The sequence below is a fragment of the Anomaloglossus baeobatrachus genome, chromosome 2 (assembly GCF_048569485.1).
Source record: "Anomaloglossus baeobatrachus isolate aAnoBae1 chromosome 2, aAnoBae1.hap1, whole genome shotgun sequence".
Taxonomy (NCBI): Eukaryota; Metazoa; Chordata; class Amphibia; order Anura; family Aromobatidae; genus Anomaloglossus; species Anomaloglossus baeobatrachus.
Genome location: NC_134354.1, coordinates 4,846,033 through 4,871,159, shown reverse-complemented (window position 1 = coordinate 4,871,159; position 25,127 = coordinate 4,846,033). Strand labels below are relative to the sequence as shown.

General features: G+C 49.6%; 1 protein-coding gene across 1 annotated transcript in view; it reads right to left on the bottom strand.

Annotated features, from left to right (window-relative positions):
• The window catches only part of CD2 (CD2 molecule), a 159,221-nt gene extending 134,556 nt beyond the window's left edge, over positions 1-24,665 (bottom strand). The window contains exon 1 of the mRNA XM_075332763.1: positions 24,582-24,665. Within this exon, the coding sequence (XP_075188878.1) occupies positions 24,582-24,648 (67 nt within the window). The 5' untranslated portion in view covers positions 24,649-24,665. The remainder of the gene's footprint in view (positions 1-24,581) is intronic.
• Positions 24,666-25,127: the final 462 nt, after the last annotated feature.

Sequence of the window (25,127 nt, the reverse complement as noted above, 5' to 3'; positions counted from 1 at the left end):
GAGAGCCGGGTTCCAGCTGTAAGATCAGCCAGAAACCCGGTGGCAATCGTGGGGGTACAGTGCATGAACCCCAGCGATCGCCATGACATACTGGTATGTCATTGGTCATTATGTCACCTAAAAATATGACATACTAGTACATCATTGCCGTGTAGGGGTTAAGAAATCACCTTCTGGGCTGGAAATTTAACCTAGTGTCTGACCATGCCCCACTGAGATGGATGCAGTAAATAAAGGGAACAATGCCCTGGTGACACTGTGGTTCCTGGGCCTTCAAGATTTTACTTTTCAGGTCAAGTATAGGCCCGGAAACAACAAGGGAAAGCAGGTGCCCTGGCAAGTGTGCGATGTTTGCTGGTAGGAGGGGCCAGGCCCCCGGCTTTGGGTAGAGATGACCCGTATGTAAGATGGCAGAAGGACAGGTCCTGGACAGGAGGTATGTGGTGTAGACCCTGGAGAAGCAGGCTCCAGCACATGTGCTGCTTTTTATTTTAATTTATTTTAATTTTAGTTTTTTGTTTTCATTGTTTTAATTGGCCCGAATTTTGGGTCCAGGTGTTAGGAACGGCCACTAGAGTCGGTTGGGACTGGACGTTCCCTCATCTCCATGTTCAGAATTAGGAAGCCGTGATACCGGGCAGCTCACCTGCCTCATCCTCTGTCCGGGAGGGGAGGTGAAAATACTTGTATTAGTCTAGAGACTGCCTGGGAAAGTGGGAAACATCTATATGGACCATTTTATTTCTTGTGTTTTATCCTTATACTTATGCAGGAGAAAGGCTGCTTGTCACAGGGTGTGATGGGGTCACTAGGAACAGAGGAGCCTAAATTGGCCCTCAGGCTAGGGGAACCCTGGCTGACCCTGATCCCAAAGGTACACCTGAAGGTGATGATGTTTGAGCCGCCTTCCTTGCCCTGACGCCTAAACAACCCTGGACTAGTGGCCCCCCTACCTCCACCCAGGAGAGGGCCAGGACTAGAGGGGTTAATCCCACACAAATAAGACATGGGGGGGGGGACCAAAACTCAAGCTCACAGCAATCACTCACAGAGGAGTAGACAATACGTGATCAGGAGGAAACTAAAGGAAGGGAGGAAATAATTGTACTGCCCCCAGCTTCGGCTTCGCGTGCTTTTGGCCTGGAAAATGGCGTTTTGGCGCCAAAGATGGCAGAAAATGGTGGGAACGGAATCTTGACACCGCAGCTTGGATTCTAAGGGGCACTTTGCACACTACGACATCGCAAGCCGATGCTAGCGATGCCGAGCGCGATAGTCCCCGCCCCCATTGCAGCTGCGATATCATGGTGATAGCTGACGTAGCGAACATTATCACTACGCCAGCTTCACATGGACTCACCTGCCCTGCGACGTTGCTCTGGCCGGCGACCCGCCTCCTTATTAAGGGGGCTGGTCGTGCGGCGTCATAGCGACATCACACGGCAGGCGGCCAACATCCCGCCCACCTCTTTCCTTCCGCATAGCCGGTGGACGCAGGACGCAGGTAGGAGATGTTCCTCGCTCCTGCGGCTTCATACACAGCGATGTGCGCTACCGCAGGAACGAGGAACAACATCGTAAAATCAGTATTTCCAAATTATGGAAATGATCGACGCTGCACCGATGATACGATTACGACGATTTTGCACTCGTTAATCGTATCAAAAAGGCTTTACACACTACGATATCGCCTGCGATGCCGGATGTGCGTCACTTTCAATTTGACCCCACCGACATCGCACCTGCGATGTCATAGTGTGCAAAGTGCCCCTAAGGCGCACGTCATCTAGGTTAGTGGGTCCTGTCCGAATCCTGTTCGTGACGCCAAAGTTTTCGGGATGTACCGCCCCCAGCAGCGGTCGAACCGCTCGGATCCGGATGTCACTGCTCGTGGCTCGAGGGTCTCCGGACCCGGGGGCTAAGGGTCACACCCGAATGAAGAAGGGGGGTATTTACAGGGGAGATATGTGTCGCCCGGGGATAAGGGGTACTCAGATCCGGGCCACGGGGTCACTTCTGTGGGTATCACGGTGGCGTGACCCGGTCTGTGATCCCAGGCTCCACAGTAAGAAGGGGATTAGGTAAGGGAGATTGTCCGTGACGCCACCCGTGGTGTGCAGTGAGGTAACGGAGCACCGCCGCTGCCGGTTAATGGATCCCAGGGATGGTGGTGGGCAGCAAGGTGGTGATTTCCCTCCACGGGTAGGGTGTTTTTTGTCCCGGGACCCCGGTGAGGTGGTGCAGGGAGGAGATGGAGACCGTCTGAGAGCTGTGCGCCCGGTTGGACCGGGGGATGTTGTTACTCACAGTTCGCTTTGCAAGAAAATTCACACTGAGTCAGGGATTAACCAGAAATTGCCGGTGTCTGCAGCCTTTGGTGCGGAGGGTGTTTGGGGTCCCACATACAGTACAGCAGGATCCCGGTCTTGTTTTGCAGCCAGACACTTCTTTCTCCTTCCTCAGTCGGGAACGGAGAGCCCACTCCCCCTGCAGTGATCCGGGTCACCCCTGGATGCCGGCGGGCCACTACCCTGCCCCGGCCACCTCGGGCCCCTTCCTCACACTTCCCTTTCTTATAGCAGCCAGGAGCTATTCTCTCCTGGTCTGCTCTCCTCACACTCCAAACTCACTCTGCCCCAGCCCCTCCCCTCCTGCTCTGTTTAGCTCTTACACTGGGGGGGGGTGTCTGTCCTGCTGCACTGGTGTGGGATCAGGCTACCAAGGAGGAGAATGGCCTGCACTTTGCTGGATTTTCCAGGCTCTGTGACACCCTGGTTTTGCCAGGGCGTCACAGATATACTGCATATAGTTCGTGACGCCACCCGTGGTGTGCGGTAATGGGGAGTACCGCCGCTGCCGTTGGGAGTACCCGGGGTGATGGAGTGGGGCAGCTAGATGACATTACCCTCCACGGATAGGGAAAGGCCCCGAGACCCCGAATGGTAGGCTAGATGGAAGGGGATACGCAGGCTCGCTGGTTGCAGGGGTTAATCTGGTACTCACTCAGCAAGAAAGCAGACGCTGACAACGTAGTAAACCAAGTCTCTGGGTGCCGCTGCCCTCTTGAGGCGCTCGTCCTGTCCCGTCCCCTGCAGCACTGCCTGGTGGTCTGTGGCCTGCCTCCTAGCACCGTATTTTAGAGTGTCCTTTGTGGCCCGTCAGCTTGGAGCTTTCCAGGCCCGGCTCCCTGCTATGAGTAGCAAGAGGAGCTTGCTCTCAGGAGCTCATGCTTGGGATTTCAGTGGGCTGCTTTGCTTGGAAAGCCCTATCCCCCTCGTTGCTCTAGTGCCCCGATCTCTGAGCTTTGTGGGAACAGTCCATATAGGCCCTGTCCTCCGCAGGTTAATTGTTGGATTGCTTGAAGCTTCTCCCCAACCTAGGGTCCGTGTACCCCGTCGTGCCTTCGGTTCCAGCAAGGCTATTGAACTGCGGCTGCTGGCTATCCTCCAAGACTAGCCAAGCACCCAGTCCCAATCTCCCGTGACTGGGTCTCTGACTCCTCTAGGTCCAGACCACCGTCTGCGACCTAGTCTGCTTCTCCCCTGGGAGCTCCAACTCCCAGCTTCCTCGAGCTCCTCACTGCTCGAAGGCTACCACTCAACTTCCTCTCAGTTTGCTCCCCTGGAGCTAACTGACTTGTCACCTCCCACCTCCCTGCCTGACCCCTAGGTGGGCGGCCCTATTCCAGCTTACGCAGCCCACTGGTGTGCCTGACAGGTGTGGTGCAAGGTGTCACTAGGATTTGTGGATGCTGGTGGAGGCAGTACTGCAGGATGGAGACCCAGAACCAGGGGGGTTGAGCCCTGCACGGGGAGAGAAAGATTGTGCAAAACCTTGTGATGACCTGACTAGTCCAGGGCGTCACATAATCAGACACCAAGAGAATTTCCACAACACACCAAACAGCGCACAGACAATCCCCAGCAACTGGATCTCAAAGCACAAGGGATCACATAAAGCTATCATCAGCATGGGAGAATAAGCACCACCATCTTAACAAGGGCAGAGGTGATTGTGATGGGTCTTCTGCAACATGTGTGTGCCGCCCCTGCAGCCGTCGAACCGCTCGGATTTGGGGGTTGCTGCTACTGTGGCTCGAGGGTCTCTGGAACCGGGGGCTTGCGGCCACTCTCAAATGTAAAAGGGGGCAATTTACAAGAGGATAATAGTTTGTGACGCCACCCGTGGTGTGCGGTAAGTGGAGTACCGCCGCTGCCGATGGGAGTACCCGGGGGAGATGGAGTGGGGCAGCCAGATGACGTTCCCTCCACGGGTAGGGGAGTCCCCGGGACTCTGGATAGCGGGGTGCAGGGGAGCGCAGGGCTAGGTGGTAACAGGGGATGACCATGTACTCACTCAGACAGCGTTGGTGATGAAAGCACACTCTGACAACAGGGTAAACCAAGTCTCTGGGTGCCCCTGCCTTCTTGAGGGGAGCCCGTCCGGGTATCCGTCCCCTACAGTACCGCCTGATGGTCCGAAGCCTGCCTCCGTGCACAAATTTAGAAGTGTTCTGGTGGCCCGTAGGCATAAAGCTGTCCGGGCCCCGCTCCCTAAAATTGATAGAAGAGCTTTGCTCTCAAGGGCTCACGCTTGGAATTTTAGTGCACTGCGTGGGTTGGAAAGCCCTATCCCCCTCGCTGTACTAGTGCCCCCAATCTCTGAGCTTCGTGGTGACAGTCCATAAAGTCACTATCCTCCGCAGGTTAATTGCCGGGTTGCTTGAAGCTACTCCCTGACCTAGGGTCCAGTACCCTGCCGTGCTTTCGGTCCCGGACCGGCTATTGAACTCGAGCTGCTGACTGTCCTCCAAGTCTAAGTCCAGGCACCCAGTCCCAATATCCTGCGACCGTGTCTCCGACTCCTCCGGGCCCAGACCACCGTCTGCAACCTAACCTTGAACTCCCCGGTAGCCACACGCTCCCACTAGCTCCTCACTGCTTGAGGGATACTACAGAACTGACTCTAAGCTCTGCTCTCCACTTCCTCCCACCAGCCTGCCTGACCCCTAGGTGGGCGGCCCTATTCCAGCTCAGCGGCCCACTGGTGTGTCTGACAGGGTGTGGTGTGAGGTGTGGTTGGGATTTGGATGCTGATGGAGGCAGTACTGTAAGTTGGGAACTCAGAACCAAGAGGGATTTGAATACTGCACTAAGGATAAAGAGCGTGCAGTCCCCGGTGACGACCTGACTAGTCCAGGGGCGTCACATGTGACTCAGGCAGTAATCCACAGGCTAGCAGACATTAACTCCCTCAAGCCCAAATACTTACAAGAGCACAGCTGGTTGATGCCTGAGCCCGTCTGTGCAACTCAAAAGCAGCATCCTGTGGAGTGTCTGACTGTGCTGTGTGAACAGCGTCAGACGTAGTCCTGACACCTGGCAAGTTTTGAGTCAGACGCAGTGAGACATCTTCCTGGTTTGATATAAATCACGCTGCCGGTGTCTAGCTCTACAGTGAGTGGAGCCCATACACCTTCTTACTACAACGCCCCCTTAGGCTGCAGCACTACTTTAGCCCCTTTCCAATCTCCTTATTTATAGTATCATTCTACCCCAAATCACGCTTGGCACAAAACTGCAATCAGCTCAACTGTAGTGATACTGAAGATACAGGGAGATTGTAGGGACGTTGTGCAGGTTCTCCCCTCCCCTGCAGACCCTCCAGCCTCCAGCAAGGACCTGTGCTCATGTGCCTTGCCTAAGCATGACGTGCACCAGTTAGGCTGATCTGTATTACCAGGGCAGTTCTTGATGTTAGCAGAGGAAAAGGATCGGTTTGACATCTAAGGCTGCTTTCACACATCCGGTTTGAGCTGTGCGGCTCAATCCGGCTGTGCAAGCTATGCAACGGATGCGGCGAAAACACCGCATCCTTTGCATAAGTTTTTACATGCGGCCCGTCCGTTTTATTCCGGTTGCGGCATGCTACTGAGCATGCGCATTGGAAGAAACCGCATGTGGCGGCCGGATGCGTTTTTTTCCGCATCGCGCCGCATCCGGCGTCCATAGGCATGCATTGCAAAAATGCGCCGCATCAGCCGGATGCGGCGCAATGCGTTTTTTTTGCCGTAGCAAAGAACGTTGCAGGCAACGTTCCATCCGGCCGCGGCATCGGCTAAATCTGCCGCAAGCGGCAAAAACCGGACCGGCCACAAGCCCATGCGGCACCATACGGCACTAATGTAAGTCTATGCAAAAAAACCCGCAACCGGCGGAAAAAAAAACGGTTGCAGTTTTTCTGCAGAACGCCGTATTGTGCCGCAGAGCAAAAATCCGGATGTGTGAAAGTAGCCTTAGGCGGGCTTTGCACACTACGACATCACAGGCCGATGCTGCGATGTCGAGTGCGATAGTGCCCGCCCCCGTGGCAGCAGCGATATGTGGTGATAGCTGGCGTAGCGAAAGTTATCGCTACGCCAGCTTCACACACACACTCACCTGCCGTGCGACGTCCCTGTGGCCGGCGACCCGCCTCCTTGTTAAGGGGGCGGGTCGTGCGGCGTCACAGCGACGTCACACGGCAGGCGGCCAATCGGAGCGGAGGGGCGGAGATGAGCAGGATGTAAACATCCTGCCCATCTCTTTCCTTCCGCATATCCTACGGAAGCCGCAGTGAGGCCGGTAGGAGACATTCCTCGCTCCTGCGACTTCACACACAGCGATGTGTGCTGCCGCAGGAGCGAGGAACAACATCGGACCATTGCGTCAGCGTAATCATGGATTACGCCGACGCTGCACCGATGATACAATTACGACGCTTTTGCGCTCGTTAATCGTATCATCCAGCCTTTACACACTGCGATGTCGCATGCGATGCCGGAAGTGCGTCATTTTCAATTTGACCCCACCGACATCGCACCTGCGATGTCGCAGTGTGCAAAGTGCCCCTTAGATGTCAAACCGATCCTTTTCCTCTGCTAACATTAGGGACTGCCCTGGTAATGCAGATCAGCCTAACTGGTGCACTTCATGCTTAGGTAAGGCAGCCCCCTAATGACTGGCCACTTAGAATCTGCCCGGTCTGACGCTATCATCAGCTCTTCTCTGTAGTCTGCTAGTTACTAAGAACTCATCCATCAACTCTTCTCTGTGGTCTGTCAGTCACTGAGCACTCCACTGTCAGCTCTCCTCTATGTTCTGTCAGTCACTGAGCACTCTACTGTCAGCTCTTCTCTGTAGTCTGCTAGTTACTAAGAACTCATCCATCAACTCTTCTCTGTGGTCTGTCAGTCACTGAGCACTCCACTGTCAGCTCTTCTCTATGTTCTGTCAGTCACTGAGCACTCTACTGTCAGCTCTTCTCTGTGGTCTGTCAGTCACTGAGCACTCTACTGTCAGCTCTTCTCTGTGGTCTGTCAGTCACTGAGCACTCCACCATCAGCTCTTCTCTGTGGTCTGTCAGTCACTGAGCACTCTACCATCAGCTCTTCTCTATGGTCTGTCAGTCACTGAGCACTCCACTGTCAGCTCTTCTCTATGTTCTGTCAGTCACTGAGCACTCTACTGTCAGCTCTTCTCTGTGGTCTGTCAGTCACTGAGCACTCTACTGTCAGCTCTTCTCTGTGGTCTGTCAGTCACTGAGCACTCCACCATCAGCTCTTCTCTATGGTCTGTCAGTCACTGAGCACTCTACCATCAGCTCTTCTCTATGGTCTGTCAGTCACTGAGCACTCTACCATCAGCTCTTCTCTGTGGTATGTCAGTCACTGAGCACTTTACCATCAGCTCTTCTCTATGGTCTGTCAGTCACTGAGCACTCCACTGTCAGCTCTTCTCTGTGGTCTGTCAGTCACTGAGCACTCCACTGTCAGCTCTTCTCTGTGGTCTGTCAGTCACTGAGCACTCTACCATCAGCTCTTCTCTATGGTATGTCAGTCACTGAGCACTCCACCATCAGCTCTTCTCTATGGTCTGTCAGTCACTGAGCACTCTACCATCAGCTCTTCTCTATGGTCTGTCAGTCACTGAGCACTCTACCATCAGCTCTTCTCTGTGGTATGTCAGTCACTGAGCACTCTACCATCAGCTCTTCTCTATGGTCTGTCAGTCACTGAGCACTCCACTGTCAGCTCTTCTCTGTGGTCTGTCAGTCACTGAGCACTCTACCATCAGCTCTTCTCTATGGTATGTCAGTCACTGAGCACTCCACCATCAGCTCTTCTCTATGGTCTGTCAGTCACTGAGCACTCTACCATCAGCTCTTCTCTATGGTCTGTCAGTCACTGAGCACTCTACCATCAGCTCTTCTCTATGGTCTGTCAGTCACTGAGCACTCTACCATCAGCTCTTCTCTATGGTCTGTCAGTCACTGAGCACTCCACCATCAGCTCTTCTCTATGGTCTGTCAGTCACTGAGCACTCTACCATCAGCTCTTCTCTATGGTCTGTCAGTCACTGAGCACTCTACTATCAGCTCTTCTCTGTGGTATGTCAGTCACTGAGCACTCTACCATCAGCTCTTCTCTGAGGTATGTCAGTCACTGAGCACTCTACCATCAGCTCTTCTCTATGGTCTGTCAGTCACTGAGCACTCCACCATCAGCTCTTCTCTGTGGTATGTCAGTCACTGAACACTCTACCATCAACTCTTCTCTGACGTATGTCAGTCACTGAGCACTCTACCATCAGCTCTTCTCTGTGGTATATCAGTCACTGAGCACTCTACCATCATCTCATTCCTGTGGTATGTCAGTCACTGAGCACTCTACCATCATCTCATTCCTGTGGTATGTCAGTCACTGAGCACTCTACCATCAGCTCTTCTCTGTGGTTTGTCAGTCACTGAGCACTCCACCATCAGCTCTTCTCTGTGGTCTGTCAGTCACTGAGCACTCTACCATCAGCTCTTCTCTGTGATATGTCAGTCACTGAACACTCTACCATCATCTCATTCCTGTGGTATGTCAGTCACTGAGCACTCTACCATCATCTCTTCTCTGTGGTATGTCAGTCACTGAACACTCTACCATCATCTCATTCCTGTGGTATGTCAGTCACTGAGCACTCTACCATCATCTCTTCTCTATGGTCTGTCAGTCACTGAGCACTCTACCATCAGCTCTTCTCTATGGTCTGTCAGTCACTGAGCACTCTACCATCAGCTCTTCTCTATGGTCTGTCAGTCACTGAGCACTCTACCATCAGCTCTTCTCTATGGTCTGTCAGTCACTGAGCACTCCACCATCAGCTCTTCTCTATGGTCTGTCAGTCACTGAGCACTCTACCATCAGCTCTTCTCTATGGTCTGTCAGTCACTGAGCACTCTACCATCAGCTCTTCTCTATGGTCTGTCAGTCACTGAGCACTCTACTATCAGCTCTTCTCTGTGGTATGTCAGTCACTGAGCACTCTACCATCAGCTCTTCTCTGAGGTATGTCAGTCACTGAGCACTCTACCATCAGCTCTTCTCTATGGTCTGTCAGTCACTGAGCACTCCACCATCAGCTCTTCTCTGTGGTATGTCAGTCACTGAACACTCTACCATCAACTCTTCTCTGACGTATGTCAGTCACTGAGCACTCTACCATCAGCTCTTCTCTGTGGTATATCAGTCACTGAGCACTCTACCATCATCTCATTCCTGTGGTATGTCAGTCACTGAGCACTCTACCATCATCTCATTCCTGTGGTATGTCAGTCACTGAGCACTCTACCATCAGCTCTTCTCTGTGGTTTGTCAGTCACTGAGCACTCCACCATCAGCTCTTCTCTGTGGTCTGTCAGTCACTGAGCACTCTACCATCAGCTCTTCTCTGTGATATGTCAGTCACTGAACACTCTACCATCATCTCATTCCTGTGGTATGTCAGTCACTGAGCACTCTACCATCATCTCTTCTCTGTGGTATGTCAGTCACTGAACACTCTACCATCATCTCATTCCTGTGGTATGTCAGTCACTGAGCACTCTACCATCATCTCTTCTCTATGGTCTGTCAGTCACTGAGCACTCTACCATCAGCTCTTCTCTATGGTCTGTCAGTCACTGAGCACTCTACCATCAGCTCTTCTCTATGGTCTGTCAGTCACTGAGCACTCTACCATCAGCTCTTCTCTATGGTCTGTCAGTCACTGAGCACTCCACCATCAGCTCTTCTCTATAATCTGTCAGTCACTGAGCACTCTACCATCAGCTCTTCTCTATGGTCTGTCAGTCACTGAGCACTCTACCATCAGCTCTTCTCTATGGTCTGTCAGTCACTGAGCACTCTACTATCAGCTCTTCTCTGTGGTATGTCAGTCACTGAGCACTCTACCATCAGCTCTTCTCTGAGGTATGTCAGTCACTGAGCACTCTACCATCAGCTCTTCTCTATGGTCTGTCAGTCACTGAGCACTCCACCATCAGCTCTTCTCTGTGGTATGTCAGTCACTGAACACTCTACCATCAACTCTTCTCTGACGTATGTCAGTCACTGAGCACTCTACCATCAGCTCTTCTCTGTGGTATATCAGTCACTGAGCACTCTACCATCATCTCATTCCTGTGGTATGTCAGTCACTGAGCACTCTACCATCATCTCATTCCTGTGGTATGTCAGTCACTGAGCACTCTACCATCAGCTCTTCTCTGTGGTTTGTCAGTCACTGAGCACTCCACCATCAGCTCTTCTCTGTGGTCTGTCAGTCACTGAGCACTCTACCATCAGCTCTTCTCTGTGATATGTCAGTCACTGAACACTCTACCATCATCTCATTCCTGTGGTATGTCAGTCACTGAGCACTCTACCATCATCTCTTCTCTGTGGTATGTCAGTCACTGAACACTCTACCATCATCTCATTCCTGTGGTATGTCAGTCACTGAGCACTCTACCATCATCTCTTCTCTGTGGTATGTCAGTCACTGAGCACTCCACCATCAGCTCTTCTCTATGGTCTGTCAGTCACTGAGCACTCTACCATCAGCTCTTCTCTATGGTCTGTCAGTCACTGAGCACTCCACCATCAGCTCTTCTCTGTGGTATGTCAGTCACTGAGCACTCTACCATCAGCTCTTCTCTATGGTCTGTCAGTCACTGAGCACTCCACCATCAGCTCTTCTCTGTGATATGTCAGTCACTGAACACTCTACCATCATCTCATTCCTGTGGTATGTCAGTCACTGAGCACTCTACCATCATCTCTTCTCTGTGGTATGTCAGTCACTGAACACTCTACCATCATCTCATTCCTGTGGTATGTTAGTCACTGAGCACTCTACCATCATCTCTTCTCTGTGGTATGTCAGTCACTGAGCACTCCACCATCAGCTCTTCTCTATGGTCTGTCAGTCACTGAGCACTCTACCATCAGCTCTTCTCTATGGTCTGTCAGTCACTGAGCACTCTACCATCAGCTCTTCTCTGTGGTATGTCAGTCACTGAGCACTTTACCATCAGCTCTTCTCTATGGTCTGTCAGTCACTGAGCACTCCACTGTCAGCTCTTCTCTGTGGTCTGTCAGTCACTGAGCACTCCACTGTCAGCTCTTCTCTGTGGTCTGTCAGTCACTGAGCACTCTACCATCAGCTCTTCTCTATGGTATGTCAGTCACTGAGCACTCCACCATCAGCTCTTCTCTATGGTCTGTCAGTCACTGAGCACTCTACCATCAGCTCTTCTCTATGGTCTGTCAGTCACTGAGCACTCTACCATCAGCTCTTCTCTGTGGTATGTCAGTCACTGAGCACTCTACCATCAGCTCTTCTCTATGGTCTGTCAGTCACTGAGCACTCCACTGTCAGCTCTTCTCTGTGGTCTGTCAGTCACTGAGCACTCTACCATCAGCTCTTCTCTATGGTATGTCAGTCACTGAGCACTCCACCATCAGCTCTTCTCTATGGTCTGTCAGTCACTGAGCACTCTACCATCAGCTCTTCTCTATGGTCTGTCAGTCACTGAGCACTCTACCATCAGCTCTTCTCTATGGTCTGTCAGTCACTGAGCACTCTACCATCAGCTCTTCTCTATGGTCTGTCAGTCACTGAGCACTCCACCATCAGCTCTTCTCTATGGTCTGTCAGTCACTGAGCACTCTACCATCAGCTCTTCTCTATGGTCTGTCAGTCACTGAGCACTCTACCATCAGCTCTTCTCTATGGTCTGTCAGTCACTGAGCACTCTACTATCAGCTCTTCTCTGTGGTATGTCAGTCACTGAGCACTCTACCATCAGCTCTTCTCTGAGGTATGTCAGTCACTGAGCACTCTACCATCAGCTCTTCTCTATGGTCTGTCAGTCACTGAGCACTCCACCATCAGCTCTTCTCTGTGGTATGTCAGTCACTGAACACTCTACCATCAACTCTTCTCTGACGTATGTCAGTCACTGAGCACTCTACCATCAGCTCTTCTCTGTGGTATATCAGTCACTGAGCACTCTACCATCATCTCATTCCTGTGGTATGTCAGTCACTGAGCACTCTACCATCATCTCATTCCTGTGGTATGTCAGTCACTGAACACTCTACCATCAGCTCTTCTCTGTGGTTTGTCAGTCACTGAGCACTCCACCATCAGCTCTTCTCTGTGGTCTGTCAGTCACTGAGCACTCTACCATCAGCTCTTCTCTGTGATATGTCAGTCACTGAACACTCTACCATCATCTCATTCCTGTGGTATGTCAGTCACTGAGCACTCTACCATCATCTCTTCTCTGTGGTATGTCAGTCACTGAACACTCTACCATCATCTCATTCCTGTGGTATGTCAGTCACTGAGCACTCTACCATCATCTCTTCTCTGTGGTATGTCAGTCACTGAGCACTCTACCATCAGCTCTTCTCTATGGTCTGTCAGTCACTGAGCACTCCACCATCAGTTCTTCTCTGTGGTATGTCAGTCACTGAACACTCTACCATCAACTCTTCTCTGACGTATGTCAGTCACTGAGCACTCTACCATCAGCTCTTCTCTGTGGTATATCAGTCACTGAGCACTCTACCATCATCTCATTCCTGTGGTATGTCAGTCACTGAGCACTCTACCATCATCTCATTCCTGTGGTATGTCAGTCACTGAGCACTCTACCATCATCTCATTCCTGTGGTATGTCAGTCACTGAGCACTCTACCATCATCTCTTCTCTGTGGTTTGTCAGTCACTGAGCACTCCACCATTAGCTCTTCTCTGTGGTCTGTCAGTCACTGAGCACTCTACCATCAGCTCTTCTCTGTGATATGTCAGTCACTGAACACTCTACCATCATCTCATTCCTGTGGTATGTCAGTCACTGAGCACTCTACCATCATCTCTTCTCTGTGGTATGTCAGTCACTGAACACTCTACCATCATCTCATTCCTGTGGTATGTCAGTCACTGAGCACTCTACCATCATCTCTTCTCTGTGGTATGTCAGTCACTGAGCACTCTACCATCATCTCATTCCTGTGGTATGTCAGTCACTGAGCACTCTACCATCATCTCATTCCTGTGGTATGTCAGTCACTGAGCACTCTACCATCATCTCATTCCTGTGGTATGTCAGTCACTGAGCACTCTACCATCATCTCTTCTCTGTGGTATGTCAGTCACTGAACACTCTACCATCAGCTCTTCTCTATGGTCTGTCAGTCACTGAGCACTCTACCATCAGCTCTTCTCTATGGTCTGTCAGTCACTGAGCACTCTACCATCAGCTCTTCTCTGTGGTCTGTCAGTCACTGAGCACTCTACCATCAGCTCTTCTCTATGGTCTGTCAGTCACTGAGCACTCTACCATCAGCTCTTCTCTATGGTCTGTCAGTCACTGAGCACTCCACCATCAGCTCTTCTCTATGGTCTGTCAGTCACTGAGCACTCTACCATCAGCTCTTCTCTATGGTCTGTCAGTCACTGAGCACTCTACCATCAGCTCTTCTCTATGGTCTGTCAGTCACTGAGCACTCTACTATCAGCTCTTCTCTGTGGTATGTCAGTCACTGAGCACTCTACCATCAGCTCTTCTCTGAGGTATGTCAGTCACTGAGCACTCTACCATCAGCTCTTCTCTATGGTCTGTCAGTCACTGAGCACTCCACCATCAGCTCTTCTCTGTGGTATGTCAGTCACTGAACACTCTACCATCAACTCTTCTCTGACGTATGTCAGTCACTGAGCACTCTACCATCAGCTCTTCTCTGTGGTATATCAGTCACTGAGCACTCTACCATCATCTCATTCCTGTGGTATGTCAGTCACTGAGCACTCTACCATCATCTCATTCCTGTGGTATGTCAGTCACTGAGCACTCTACCATCAGCTCTTCTCTGTGGTTTGTCAGTCACTGAGCACTCCACCATCAGCTCTTCTCTGTGGTCTGTCAGTCACTGAACACTCTACCATCATCTCATTCCTGTGGTATGTCAGTCACTGAGCACTCTACCATCATCTCTTCTCTGTGGTATGTCAGTCACTGAACACTCTACCATCATCTCATTCCTGTGGTATGTCAGTCACTGAGCACTCTACCATCATCTCTTCTCTGTGGTCTGTCAGTCACTGAGCACTCTACCATCAGCTCTTCTCTGTGGTCTGTCAGTTACTGAGCACTCCACCATCAGGTCTTATCTGTGGTCTGTCAGTCACTGAGCACTCTACCATCAGCTCTTCTCTTTGGTATGTCAGTCACTGAGCACTCTACTGTCAGCTCTTCTCTGTGGTCTGTCAGTCACTGAGCACTCTACCATCATCTCTTCTCTTTGGTATGTCAATCACTGAGCACTCTACTGTCAGCTCTTCTCTGTGGTCTGTCAGTCACTGAGCTCTCTATCATCAGCTTTTCTTTGTGGTCTGTTAGTCACTGAGCACTCCACTGCCAGCTCTTCTCTGTGGTCTGTCAGTCACTGAGCACTCTACCATCAGCTCTTCTCTGTGGTCTGTCAGTCACTGAGCACTCCACTGTCAGCTCTTCTCTTTGGTCTGTCAGCCACTGAGCACTCTACCATCAGCTCTTCTTTGTGGTCTGTCAGTCACTGAGCACTCTACTGTCAGCTCTTCTCTGTGGTATGTCAGTCACTGAGCTCTTTATCATCAGCTTTTCTTTGTGGTCTGTTAGTCACTGAGCACTCCACTGTCAGCTCTTCTCTGTGGTCTGTCAGTCACTGAGCACTCTACTGTCAGCTCTTCTCTGTGGTCTGTCAGTCACTGAGCACTCTACTGTAAGCTCTTCTCTGTGGTCTTTCAGTCACTGAGCACTCCACTGTCAGGTCTTCTCTGTGGTCTGTCAGTCACTGAGCACTCCACTGTCAGCTCTTCTCTGTGGTCTGTCAGTCACTGAGCACTCCACTGCCAGCTCTTCTCTGTGGTCTGTCAGTCACTGAGCACTACTGTCAGCTCTTCTCTGTGGTCTGTCAGTCACTGAGCACTCTACTGTCAGCTCTTCTCTATGGTCTGTCAGCCACTGAGCACTCTACTGTCAGCTCTTCTCTGTGGTCTGTTAGTCACTGAGCACTGCTGTCAGCTCTTCTCTGTGGTCTGTCAGTCACTGAGCACTCTACTGTCAGCTCTTCTCTGTGGTCTGTCAATCACTGAGCACTACTGTCAGCTCTGCTCTGTGGTCTGTCAGTCACTGAACACTCTACTGTCAGCTCTTCTCTGTGGTCTGTCAATCACTGAGCACTCTACTGTCAGCTCTTCTCTGTGGTCTGTCAGTCACTGAGCACTCTACTGTCAGCTCTTCTCTGTGGTCTGTCAGTCACTGAGCACTCTACTGTCAGCTCTTCTCTGTGGTCTGTTAGTCACTGAGCACTACTGTCAGCTCTTCTCTGTGGTCTGTCAGTCACTGAGCACTCTACTGTCAGCTCTTCTCTGTGGTCTGTTAGTTACTGAGCACTACTGTCAGCTCTTCTCTGTGGTCTGTCAGTCACTGAGCACTCTACTGTCAGCTCTTCTCTGTGGTCTGTCAATCACTGAGCACTCTACTGTCAGCTCTGCTCTGTCAGTCACTGAGCACTCTACTGTCAGCTCTTCTCTGTGGTTGTCAGTCACTGAGCACTCTACTGTCAGCTCTTCTCTGTGGTCTGTTAGTCACTGAGCACTACTGTCAGCTCTTCTCTGTGGTCTGTCAGTCACTGAGCACTCTACTGTCAGCTCTTCTCTGTGGTCTGTCAATCACTGAGCACTCTACTGTCAGCTCTTCTCTGTGGTCTGTCAGTCACTGAGCACTACTGTCAGCTCTTCTCTGTGGTCTGTCAGTCACTGAGCACTCTACTGTCAGCTCTTCTCTGTGGTCTGTCAGTCACTGAGCACTCTACTGTCAGCTCTTCTCTGTGGTCTGTCAATCACTGAGCACTACTGTCAGCTCTTCTCTGTGGTCTGTCAGTCACTGAGCACTCTACTGTCAGCTCTTCTCTGTGGTCTGTCAATCACTGAGCACTCTACTGTCAGCTCTTCTCTGTGGTCTGTCAGTCACTGAGCACTCTACTGTCAGCTCTTCTCTGTGGTCTGTCAATCACTGAGCACTCTACTGTCAGCTCTTCTCTGTGGTCTGTCAGTCACTGAGCACTCTACTGTCAGCTCTTCTCTGTGGTCTGTCAGTCACTGAGCACTACTGTCAGCTCTTCTCTGTGGTCTGTCAATCACTGAGCACTCTACTGTCAGCTCTTCTCTATGGTCTGTCAGTCACTGAGCACTACTGTCAGCTCTTCTCTGTGGTCTGTCAGTCACTGAGCACTCTACCATCAGCTCTTCTCTGTGGTCTGTCAATCACTGAGCACTCTACTGTCAGCTCTTCTCTGTGGTCTGTCAGTCACTGAGCACTCTACTGTCAGCTCTTCTCTGTGGTCTGTTAGTCACTTAGCACTACTGTCAGCTCTTCTCTGTGGTCTGTCAGTCACTGAGCACTCTACTGTCAGCTCTTCTCTGTGGTCTGTCAATCACTGAGCACTACTGTCAGCTCTTCTCTGTGGTCTGTCAGTCACTGAGCACTCTACTGTCACCTCTTCTCTGTGGTCTGTCAATCACTGAGCACTCTACTGTCAGCTCTTCTCTGTGGTCTGTCAGTCACTGAGCAGTCTACTGTCAGCTCTTCTCTGTGGTCTGTCAATCACTGAGCACTACTGTCAGCTCTTCTCTGTGGTCTGTCAGTCACTGAGCACTCTACTGTCAGCTCTTCTCTGTGGTCTGTCAATCACTGAACACTCTACTGTCAGCTCTTCTCTGTGGTCTGTCAGTCACTGAGCACTCTACTGTCAGCTCTTCTCTGTGGTCTGTCAATCACTGAGCACTCTACTGTCAGCTCTTCTCTGTGGTCTGTCAGTCACTGAGCACTCTACTGTCAGCTCTTCTCTGTGGTCTGTCAGTCACTGAGCACTACTGTCAGCTCTTCTCTGTGGTCTGTCAATCACTGAGCACTCTACTGTCAGCTCTTCTCTATGGTCTGTCAGTCACTGAGCACTACTGTCAGCTCTTCTCTGTGGTCTGTCAGTCACTGAGCACTCTACTGTCAGCTCTTCTCTGTGGTCTGTCAATCACTGAGCACTCTACTGTCAGCTCTTCTCTGTGGTCTGTCAGTCACTGAGCACTCTACTGTCAGCTCTTCTCTGTGGTCTGTTAGTCACTGAGCACTACTGTCAGCTCTTCTCTGTGGTCTGTCAGTCACTGAGCACTCTACTGTCAGCTCTTCTCTGTGGTCTGTCAATCACTGAGCACTACTGTCAGCTCTTCTCTGTGGTCTGTCAGTCACTGAGCACTCTACTGTCAGCTCTTCTCTGTGGTCTGTCAATCACTGAGCACTCTACTGTCAGCTCTTCTCTGTGGTCTGTCAGTCACTGAGCACTCTACTGTCAGCTCTTCTCTGTGGTCTGTCAGTCACTGAGCACTCTACTGTCAGCTCTTCTCTGTGGTCTGTTAGTCATGGAGCACTACTGTCAGCTCTTCTCTGTGGTCTGTCAGTCACTGAGCACTCTACTGTCAGCTCTTCTCTGTGGTCTGTTAGTCACTGAGCACTACTGTCAGCTCTTCTCTGTGGTCTGTCAGTCACTGAGCACTCTACCGTCAGCTCTTCTCTGTGGTCTGTCAATCACTGAGCACTCTACTGTCAGCTCTGCTCTGTGGTCTGTCAGTCACTGAGCACTCTACTGTCAGCTCTTCTCTGTGGTCTATCAGTCACTGAGCACTCTACTGTCAGCTCTTCTCTGTGGTCTGTTAGTCACTGAGCACTACTGTCAGCTCTTCTCTGTGGTCTGTCAGTCACTGAGCAGTCTACTGTCAGCTCTTCTCTATGGTCTGTCAGTCACTGAGCACTCTACCATTAGCTCTTCTCTTTGGTATGTCAGTCACTGAGCACTCTACTGTCAGCTCTTCTCTGTGGTCTGTCAATCACTGAGCACTCTACTGTCAGCTCTTCTCTGTGGTCTGTCAGTCACTGAGCACTACTGTCAGCTCTTCTCTGTGGTCTGTCAGTCACTGAGCACTCTACTGTCAGCTCTTCTCTGTGGTCTGTCAGTCACTGAGCACTCTACTGTCAGCTCTTCTCTGCTGTCTGTCAATCACTGAGCACTACTGTCAGCTCTTCTCTGTGGTCTGTCAGTCACTGAGCACTCTACTGTCAGCTCTTCTCTGTGGTCTGTCAATCACTGAGCACTCTACTGTCAGCTCTTCTCTGTGGTCTGTCAGTCACTGAGCACTCTACTGTCAGCTCTTCTTTGTGGTCTGTCAGTCACTGAGCACTACTGTCAGCTCTTCTCTGTGGTCTGTCAGTCACTGAGCACTACTGTCAGCCTGTCAGCTCTTCTCTGTGGTCTGTCAGTCACTGAGCACTCTACTGTTAGCTCTTCTCTGTGGTCTGTCAATCACTGAGCACTCTACTGTCAGCTCTGCTCTGTGGTTTGTCAGTCACTGAGCACTCTACTGTCAGCTCTTCTCTGTGGTCTATCAGTCACTGAGCACTCTACTGTCAGCTCTTCTCTGTGGTCTGTTAGTCACTGAGCACTACTGTCAGCTCTTCTCTGTGGTCTGTCAGTCACTGAGCAGTCTACTGTCAGCTCTTCTCTGTGGTCTGTCAATCACTGAGCACTCTACTGTCAGCTCTTCTCTGTGGTCTGTCAGTCACTGAGCACTACTGTCAGCTCTTCTCTGTGGTCTGTCAGTCACTGAGCACTCTACTGTCAGCTCTTCTCTGTGGTCTGTCAGTCACTGAGCACTCTACTGTCAGCTCTTCTCTGTGGTCTGTCAATCACTGAGCACTACTGTCAGCTCTTCTCTGTGGTCTGTCAGTCACTGAGCACTCTACTGTCAGCTCTTCTCTGTGGTCTGTCAATCACTGAGCACTCTACTGTCAGCTCTTCTCTGTGGTCTGTCAGTCACTGAGCACTCTACTGTCAGCTCTTCTCTGTGGTCTGTCAGTCACTGAGCACTACTGTCAGCTCTTCTCTGTGGTCTGTCAGTCACTGAGCACTACTGTCAGCTCTTCTCTGTGGTCTGTCAGTCACTGATCACTACTGTCAGCTCTTCTCTGTGGTCTGTCAGTCACTGAGCACTCTACTTTCAGCTCTTCTCTGTGGTCTGTCAATCACTGAGCACTCTACTGTCAGCTCTTCTCTATGGTCTGTCAGTCACTGAGCACTCTATCATTAGTGTTTCTGTTGTGCTTTATTGCTATTTTCGGTTTCCTTTCCCTTTTTAGCTTCTCTTTCTGATATCACTATAATGGTGGTCATATTACACTTTACTTCACATGGCCCCTTTCATTATACAGTGGGGAAAAAAGTAATTAGTCAGCCCCTAATTGTGCAGGTTCTCCCCCTTATAAAGATGAGGTTGGCCTGTAATTGACATCAGAGGTGACCACAATTATGAGAGACAAAATGAGAAAACAAAACCAGAAAATCCCCGCGTCTGATTTGGAAGATTTTATCTGCAAATTATGGTGGAAAATAAGTATTTGGTCAATAACAAAAGTTCATCTGAATATTTTGTTTTATCTCCTTTGTTGGCAATGACAGAGGTCAGATGTTTTCTGTAAGTCTTCACATGGCTGGCACACACTGTTGGTGGTATGTTGACCCATTCCTTCAGTTGGCACACACTGTTGGTGGTATGTTGACCCATTCCTCCGGTTGGCACACACTGTTGGTGGTATGTTGACCCATTCCTCCGGTTGGCACACACTGTTGGTGGTATGTTGACCCATTCCTTCAGTTGGCACACACTGTTGGTGGTATGTTGGCCTCTTTCTCCGGTTGGCACACACTGTTGGTGGTATGTTGACCCATTCCTCCGGTTGGCACACACTGTTGGTGGTATGTTCCCCCATTCCTCCATGCAGATCTCCTCTAGAGCAGTGAGGTTTTGGACCTGTCGATAGACAACATGGACTTTAACCTCCCTCCAAAAGTTTTCTATGGGGTTACGATCTGGAGACTGGCTAGGACACTCCAGGACCTTCATATGCTTCTTATGATGCCACTCCTTTGTTGCCCTGGCGATGTGCTTGGGATCATTTTCATGCTGAAAGACCCAGCCACATTTCATCTTCCATGGCCTTGCTGATGGAAGGAGCTTTGCACTCAAAATCTCACGATACATGGCCCCATTCATTCTTTCATGTACACGGATAAGTCGTCCTGGTCCCTTTGCAGAGAAACAGCCCAAAAGCATGATGTTGCTACCCCCATGCTTCACAGTAGGTATGGTGTTCTTTGGATGCAACTCGGCATTCTGTCTCCTCCAAACATGACGAGTTGTGTTCCTACCAAACAGTTCTACTTTGGTTTTATCAGACCATATGACATTCTCCCAATACTCTTCTGGATAACCGAAATGCTCTCTAGCAAACTTCTTTTTTTAAATCAGATACTTTTTTATTAAAACAGAATACATACAACAGAATAACAAATCGGCATCCAAATTAAATTTATCACATCTATTACCGCTTTAACTCCCCCTCCCGCCCCCTCCCCCACCCCGGCAGCAACACTTCTCCCCGATACTACATCCCATATAGTACACACTTAGAATACCCTCCAACTGCAGTATAGCAACCATCCCGTTGTGCAGGAGGAACAACTAGTAACACAAATAAAACAAAACATACACATCAGAGGTCTCAGACGACTATCCCGGTCCCAGACCAGTTTATTGGTCCATCACTCGTCTTATTCGCATTGCAGCCAAGGAGACCATAGCTTCTCAAACATTTTAACCTTCCCCCTTCTTTCATACACTCCCCGTTCCAGCTGAAGAATACATTTCACCCCTTTAATGTACTCTCCCCTGGTCGGGGGGTCTTTTTTAATCCAGGACCTGGCGATCAGCTTTCTTGCCGCATACAGCAGCCTAGCAATGACAATTTTCATAGTATTTTCCACCCCAAGCTCCTCAACATATCCCAATAGGCATATCACTGGTTCCCTGGGGAGGACACACCCATATGTTCTTCCTATCTTGTGGATAACCTTAGTCCAAAAGGAGACCAGTCTCGGACAAGACCACATCATGTGAAAAATACCTGCGTCAGATCCCTGACACCTTGGACACTCCGAATTCCTTTTCAACCCCATTTTAAACATCAGTAAAGGAGACCTATATACCCGGTGAATCACGTATAGGTGAGTCTCTAGCAAACTTCAGATGGACCCGGACATGTACTGGCTTAAGCAGGGGGACACGTCTGGCACTGGAGTATCTCAGTCCCTGGTGCGGATTGTGTTACATATGGTAGCCTTTGTTATGGTGGTCCCAGCTCTATGCAGGTCAATCACTAGGTCCCCCTGTGTGGTTCTGGGATTTTGCTCATTGTTCTTGTGATCATTTTGACCCCACGTGGAGTCCCAGATCGAGGGAGATTATCAGTGGTCTTGTATGTCTTCCATTTTCTTATTTTTGCTCCCACAGTTGATTTCATCACACCCAGCTGCTTGCCTATTGCAGATTCAGTCTTGCCAATCTGGTGCAGGGCTACAATTTTATTTCTGGTGTCCTTTGACAGCTGTTTGGTCTTCACCATAATGGAGTTTGGAGTGTGACTGTTTAAGGTTGTGGACAGGTGTCTTTTATACTGATAACAAGTTCAAACAGGAGCCATTACTACAGGTAATGAGTGGAGGACAGAGGAGCCTCTTACAGAAGAAGTTACATGTCTGTGAGAGCCAGAAATCTTTCATGTTTTTAGATAACTAAATACTTATTTTCCACCATAATTTGCAAAACAAATCTTCCAAATCAGACGCGGTGATTTTCTGGATTTGTTTTCTCCTTTTGTCTCTCATAGTTGTGGTCACCTCTGATGTCAATTACAGGCCAACCTCATCTTTATAAGGGCAGAATTTGCACAATTGGGGGATGACTAAATACCTTTTTCCCCACTGTATCTCTATGATGGTTATATAACCAGTATCTACAAAGAGCTAGTGAGACTTTGGGCTCCACAGATTAATGTTGTGGTAGCTCATGTACCAGAAATGTGCAAACATTACCGGATGGAGCAAGGACGTTTACCGACAAGAGAGCTGCATCTCCACAGAAGAGGCCAATATAGTAACTGTACTTAGAGAAAGGCCCAATGAGCAATTAACAAACCTTTCAAGAGCGCAAACTACCGAACCTCCATCCCCGGCCCGACGTGCGGCTCAAAGGATAATGTCCACATGAAGAACATATGACTGAGAAGAGCCCAAGAGACCATAGAAAAGTATACAGAGATAACGCGTGTGTGTGGAAAGTAATATACCAAGAAAACACCGGCGACGAGGCACGTCCATAAGAAACCGGGCATCAACACCAAATAACCCAACATCATAAAATTATACAAATAGCAGAACGGTGAGGATATAAACACTGTGCAGTCACCCAAGAGATGTCCACTCTCAACAGCATCATGTGGGCAAGAATGGTGGCCAGGCCGATCGTCAGCAATAGTGGCCTTCTCTGGGGTTACATATATATCGCCCTGTATCTCACATGACCCTCCATCTGTTTATCCCCTATCGTAGTGATATATTGCCCTGTATCTCACATGACCCTCTATCTCTCTATCCTCTATCATAGTGATATGTCATCCTGTATCTCACATGACCCTCTATCTCTCTATCCTCTATCATAGTGATATGTCATCCTGTATCTCACATGACCCTCCATCTGTTTATCCCCTATCGTAGTGATATATTGCCCTGTATCTCACATGACCCTCCATCTCTTTATCCTCTATCATAGTGATATATTGCCCTGTATCTCACATGACCCTCTATCTCTTTATCCTCTATCATAGTGATATATTGCCCTGTATCTCACATGACCCTCCATCTGTTTATCCTCTATCATAGTGATATATTGCCCTGTATCTCACATGACCCTCCATCTCTATCCCCTATCATAGTGATATATCGCCCTGTATCTCACATGACCCTCCCTCTGTATATACTCTATCATAGTGATATATCGCCCTGTATCTCACATGACCCTCCATCTCTTTATCCTCTATCATAGTGATATATTGCCCTGTATCTCACATGACCCTCCATCTGTATATCCTCTATCATAGTGATATATCGCCCTGTATCTCACATGACCCTCTATCTCTCTATCCTCTATCATAGTGATATGTCATCCTGTATCTCACATGACCCTCCATCTCTATCCTCTATCATAGTGATATGTCATCCTGTATCTCACATGACCCTCCATCTGTTTATCCTCTATCATAGTGATATATCGCCCTGTATCTCACATGACCCTCCATCTGTATATCCTCTATCATAGTGATATATCGCCCTGTATCTCACATGACCCTCCATCTCTATCCCCTATCATAGTGATATATCGCCCTGTATCTCACATGACCCCTCCATCTCTATCCTCTATCATAGTTATATGTCATTTTGTATCTCACATGACCCTCCATCTCTTTATCCTCTATCATAGTGATATGTCATCCTGTATCTCACATGACCCCTCCATGTCTATCCTCTATCATAGTGATATATTGCCCTGTATCTCACATGAACCCTCCATCTCTATCCTCTATCTGAGTGATATATTGCCCTGTATCTCACATGACCCCTCCATCTCTTTATCCTCTATCATAGTGATATGTCATCCTGTATCTCACATGACCCCTCCATCTCTTTATCCTCTATCATAGTGATATGTCATCCTGTATCTCACATGACCCCTCCATCTCTTTATCCTCTATCATAGTGATATGTCATCCTGTATCTCACATGACCCCTCCATCTCTATCCTCTATTCATAGTGATATATTGCCCTGTATCTCACATGACCCCTCCATGTCTATCCTCTATCATAGTGATATGTCATTTTGTATCTCACATGACCCCTCCATCTCTATCCTCTATCATAGTGATATATTGCCCTGTATCTCACATGACCCCTCTATCTCTATCCCCTATCATAGTGATATGTCATCCTGTATCTCACATGACCCCTCTCTCCTCCTTCACTCTTTCGGTTCTTCTGGACATTACCTTACCACAGTATTCCTCTTTAGCCTCTTATGCACAGAATTTTCTCGCTTCCTCGTCCTAAACTTGTTCCTTTTTATCAATGACAATTAGTTTCACTGATTGTTAATATATATTTCTCCCAATGTTAAAATTCTGACAGCCCCCACCCCATGAAGCGTCTGTGGCCCCATCAGTGATAAGGGAGCATGGGCAAAATTACCTGATAGAAGCAGAATGTAGCCGAGTCTGGTCCAGGGGAAGAGTCGCACTGAGCCTTGAACCTCCATGACCTTCTATGAGTGACAGACTCAAAAAGAGTGAACTACGACTAAGGCTAGAAAGGAAGAGGAGGAGAATTCTGCTCTGAATTTGAGGTTGTCACTGCATCTTCTGTGAATGTTATACAAGGCAGGAAGACCGTGGGCTCAGATCTGGTCCTCACTGCCCACACATACCTGACATCTCACGTCTGGTCCTCACTGCCCACACATGCCTGACATCTCAGCTCCGGTCCTCACTGACCACACATACCTGACATCTCACATCTGGTCCTCACTGCCCACACATGCCTGACATCTCAGCTCCGGTCCTCACTGACCACACATACCTGACATCTCACATCTGGTCCTCACTGCCCACACATGCCTGACATCTCAGCTCCAGTCCTCACTGCCCACACATACCTGAGATCTCAGCTCCGGTCCTCACTCCCCACACATACCTGACATCTCACGTCTGGTCCTCACTGCCCACACATACCTGACAT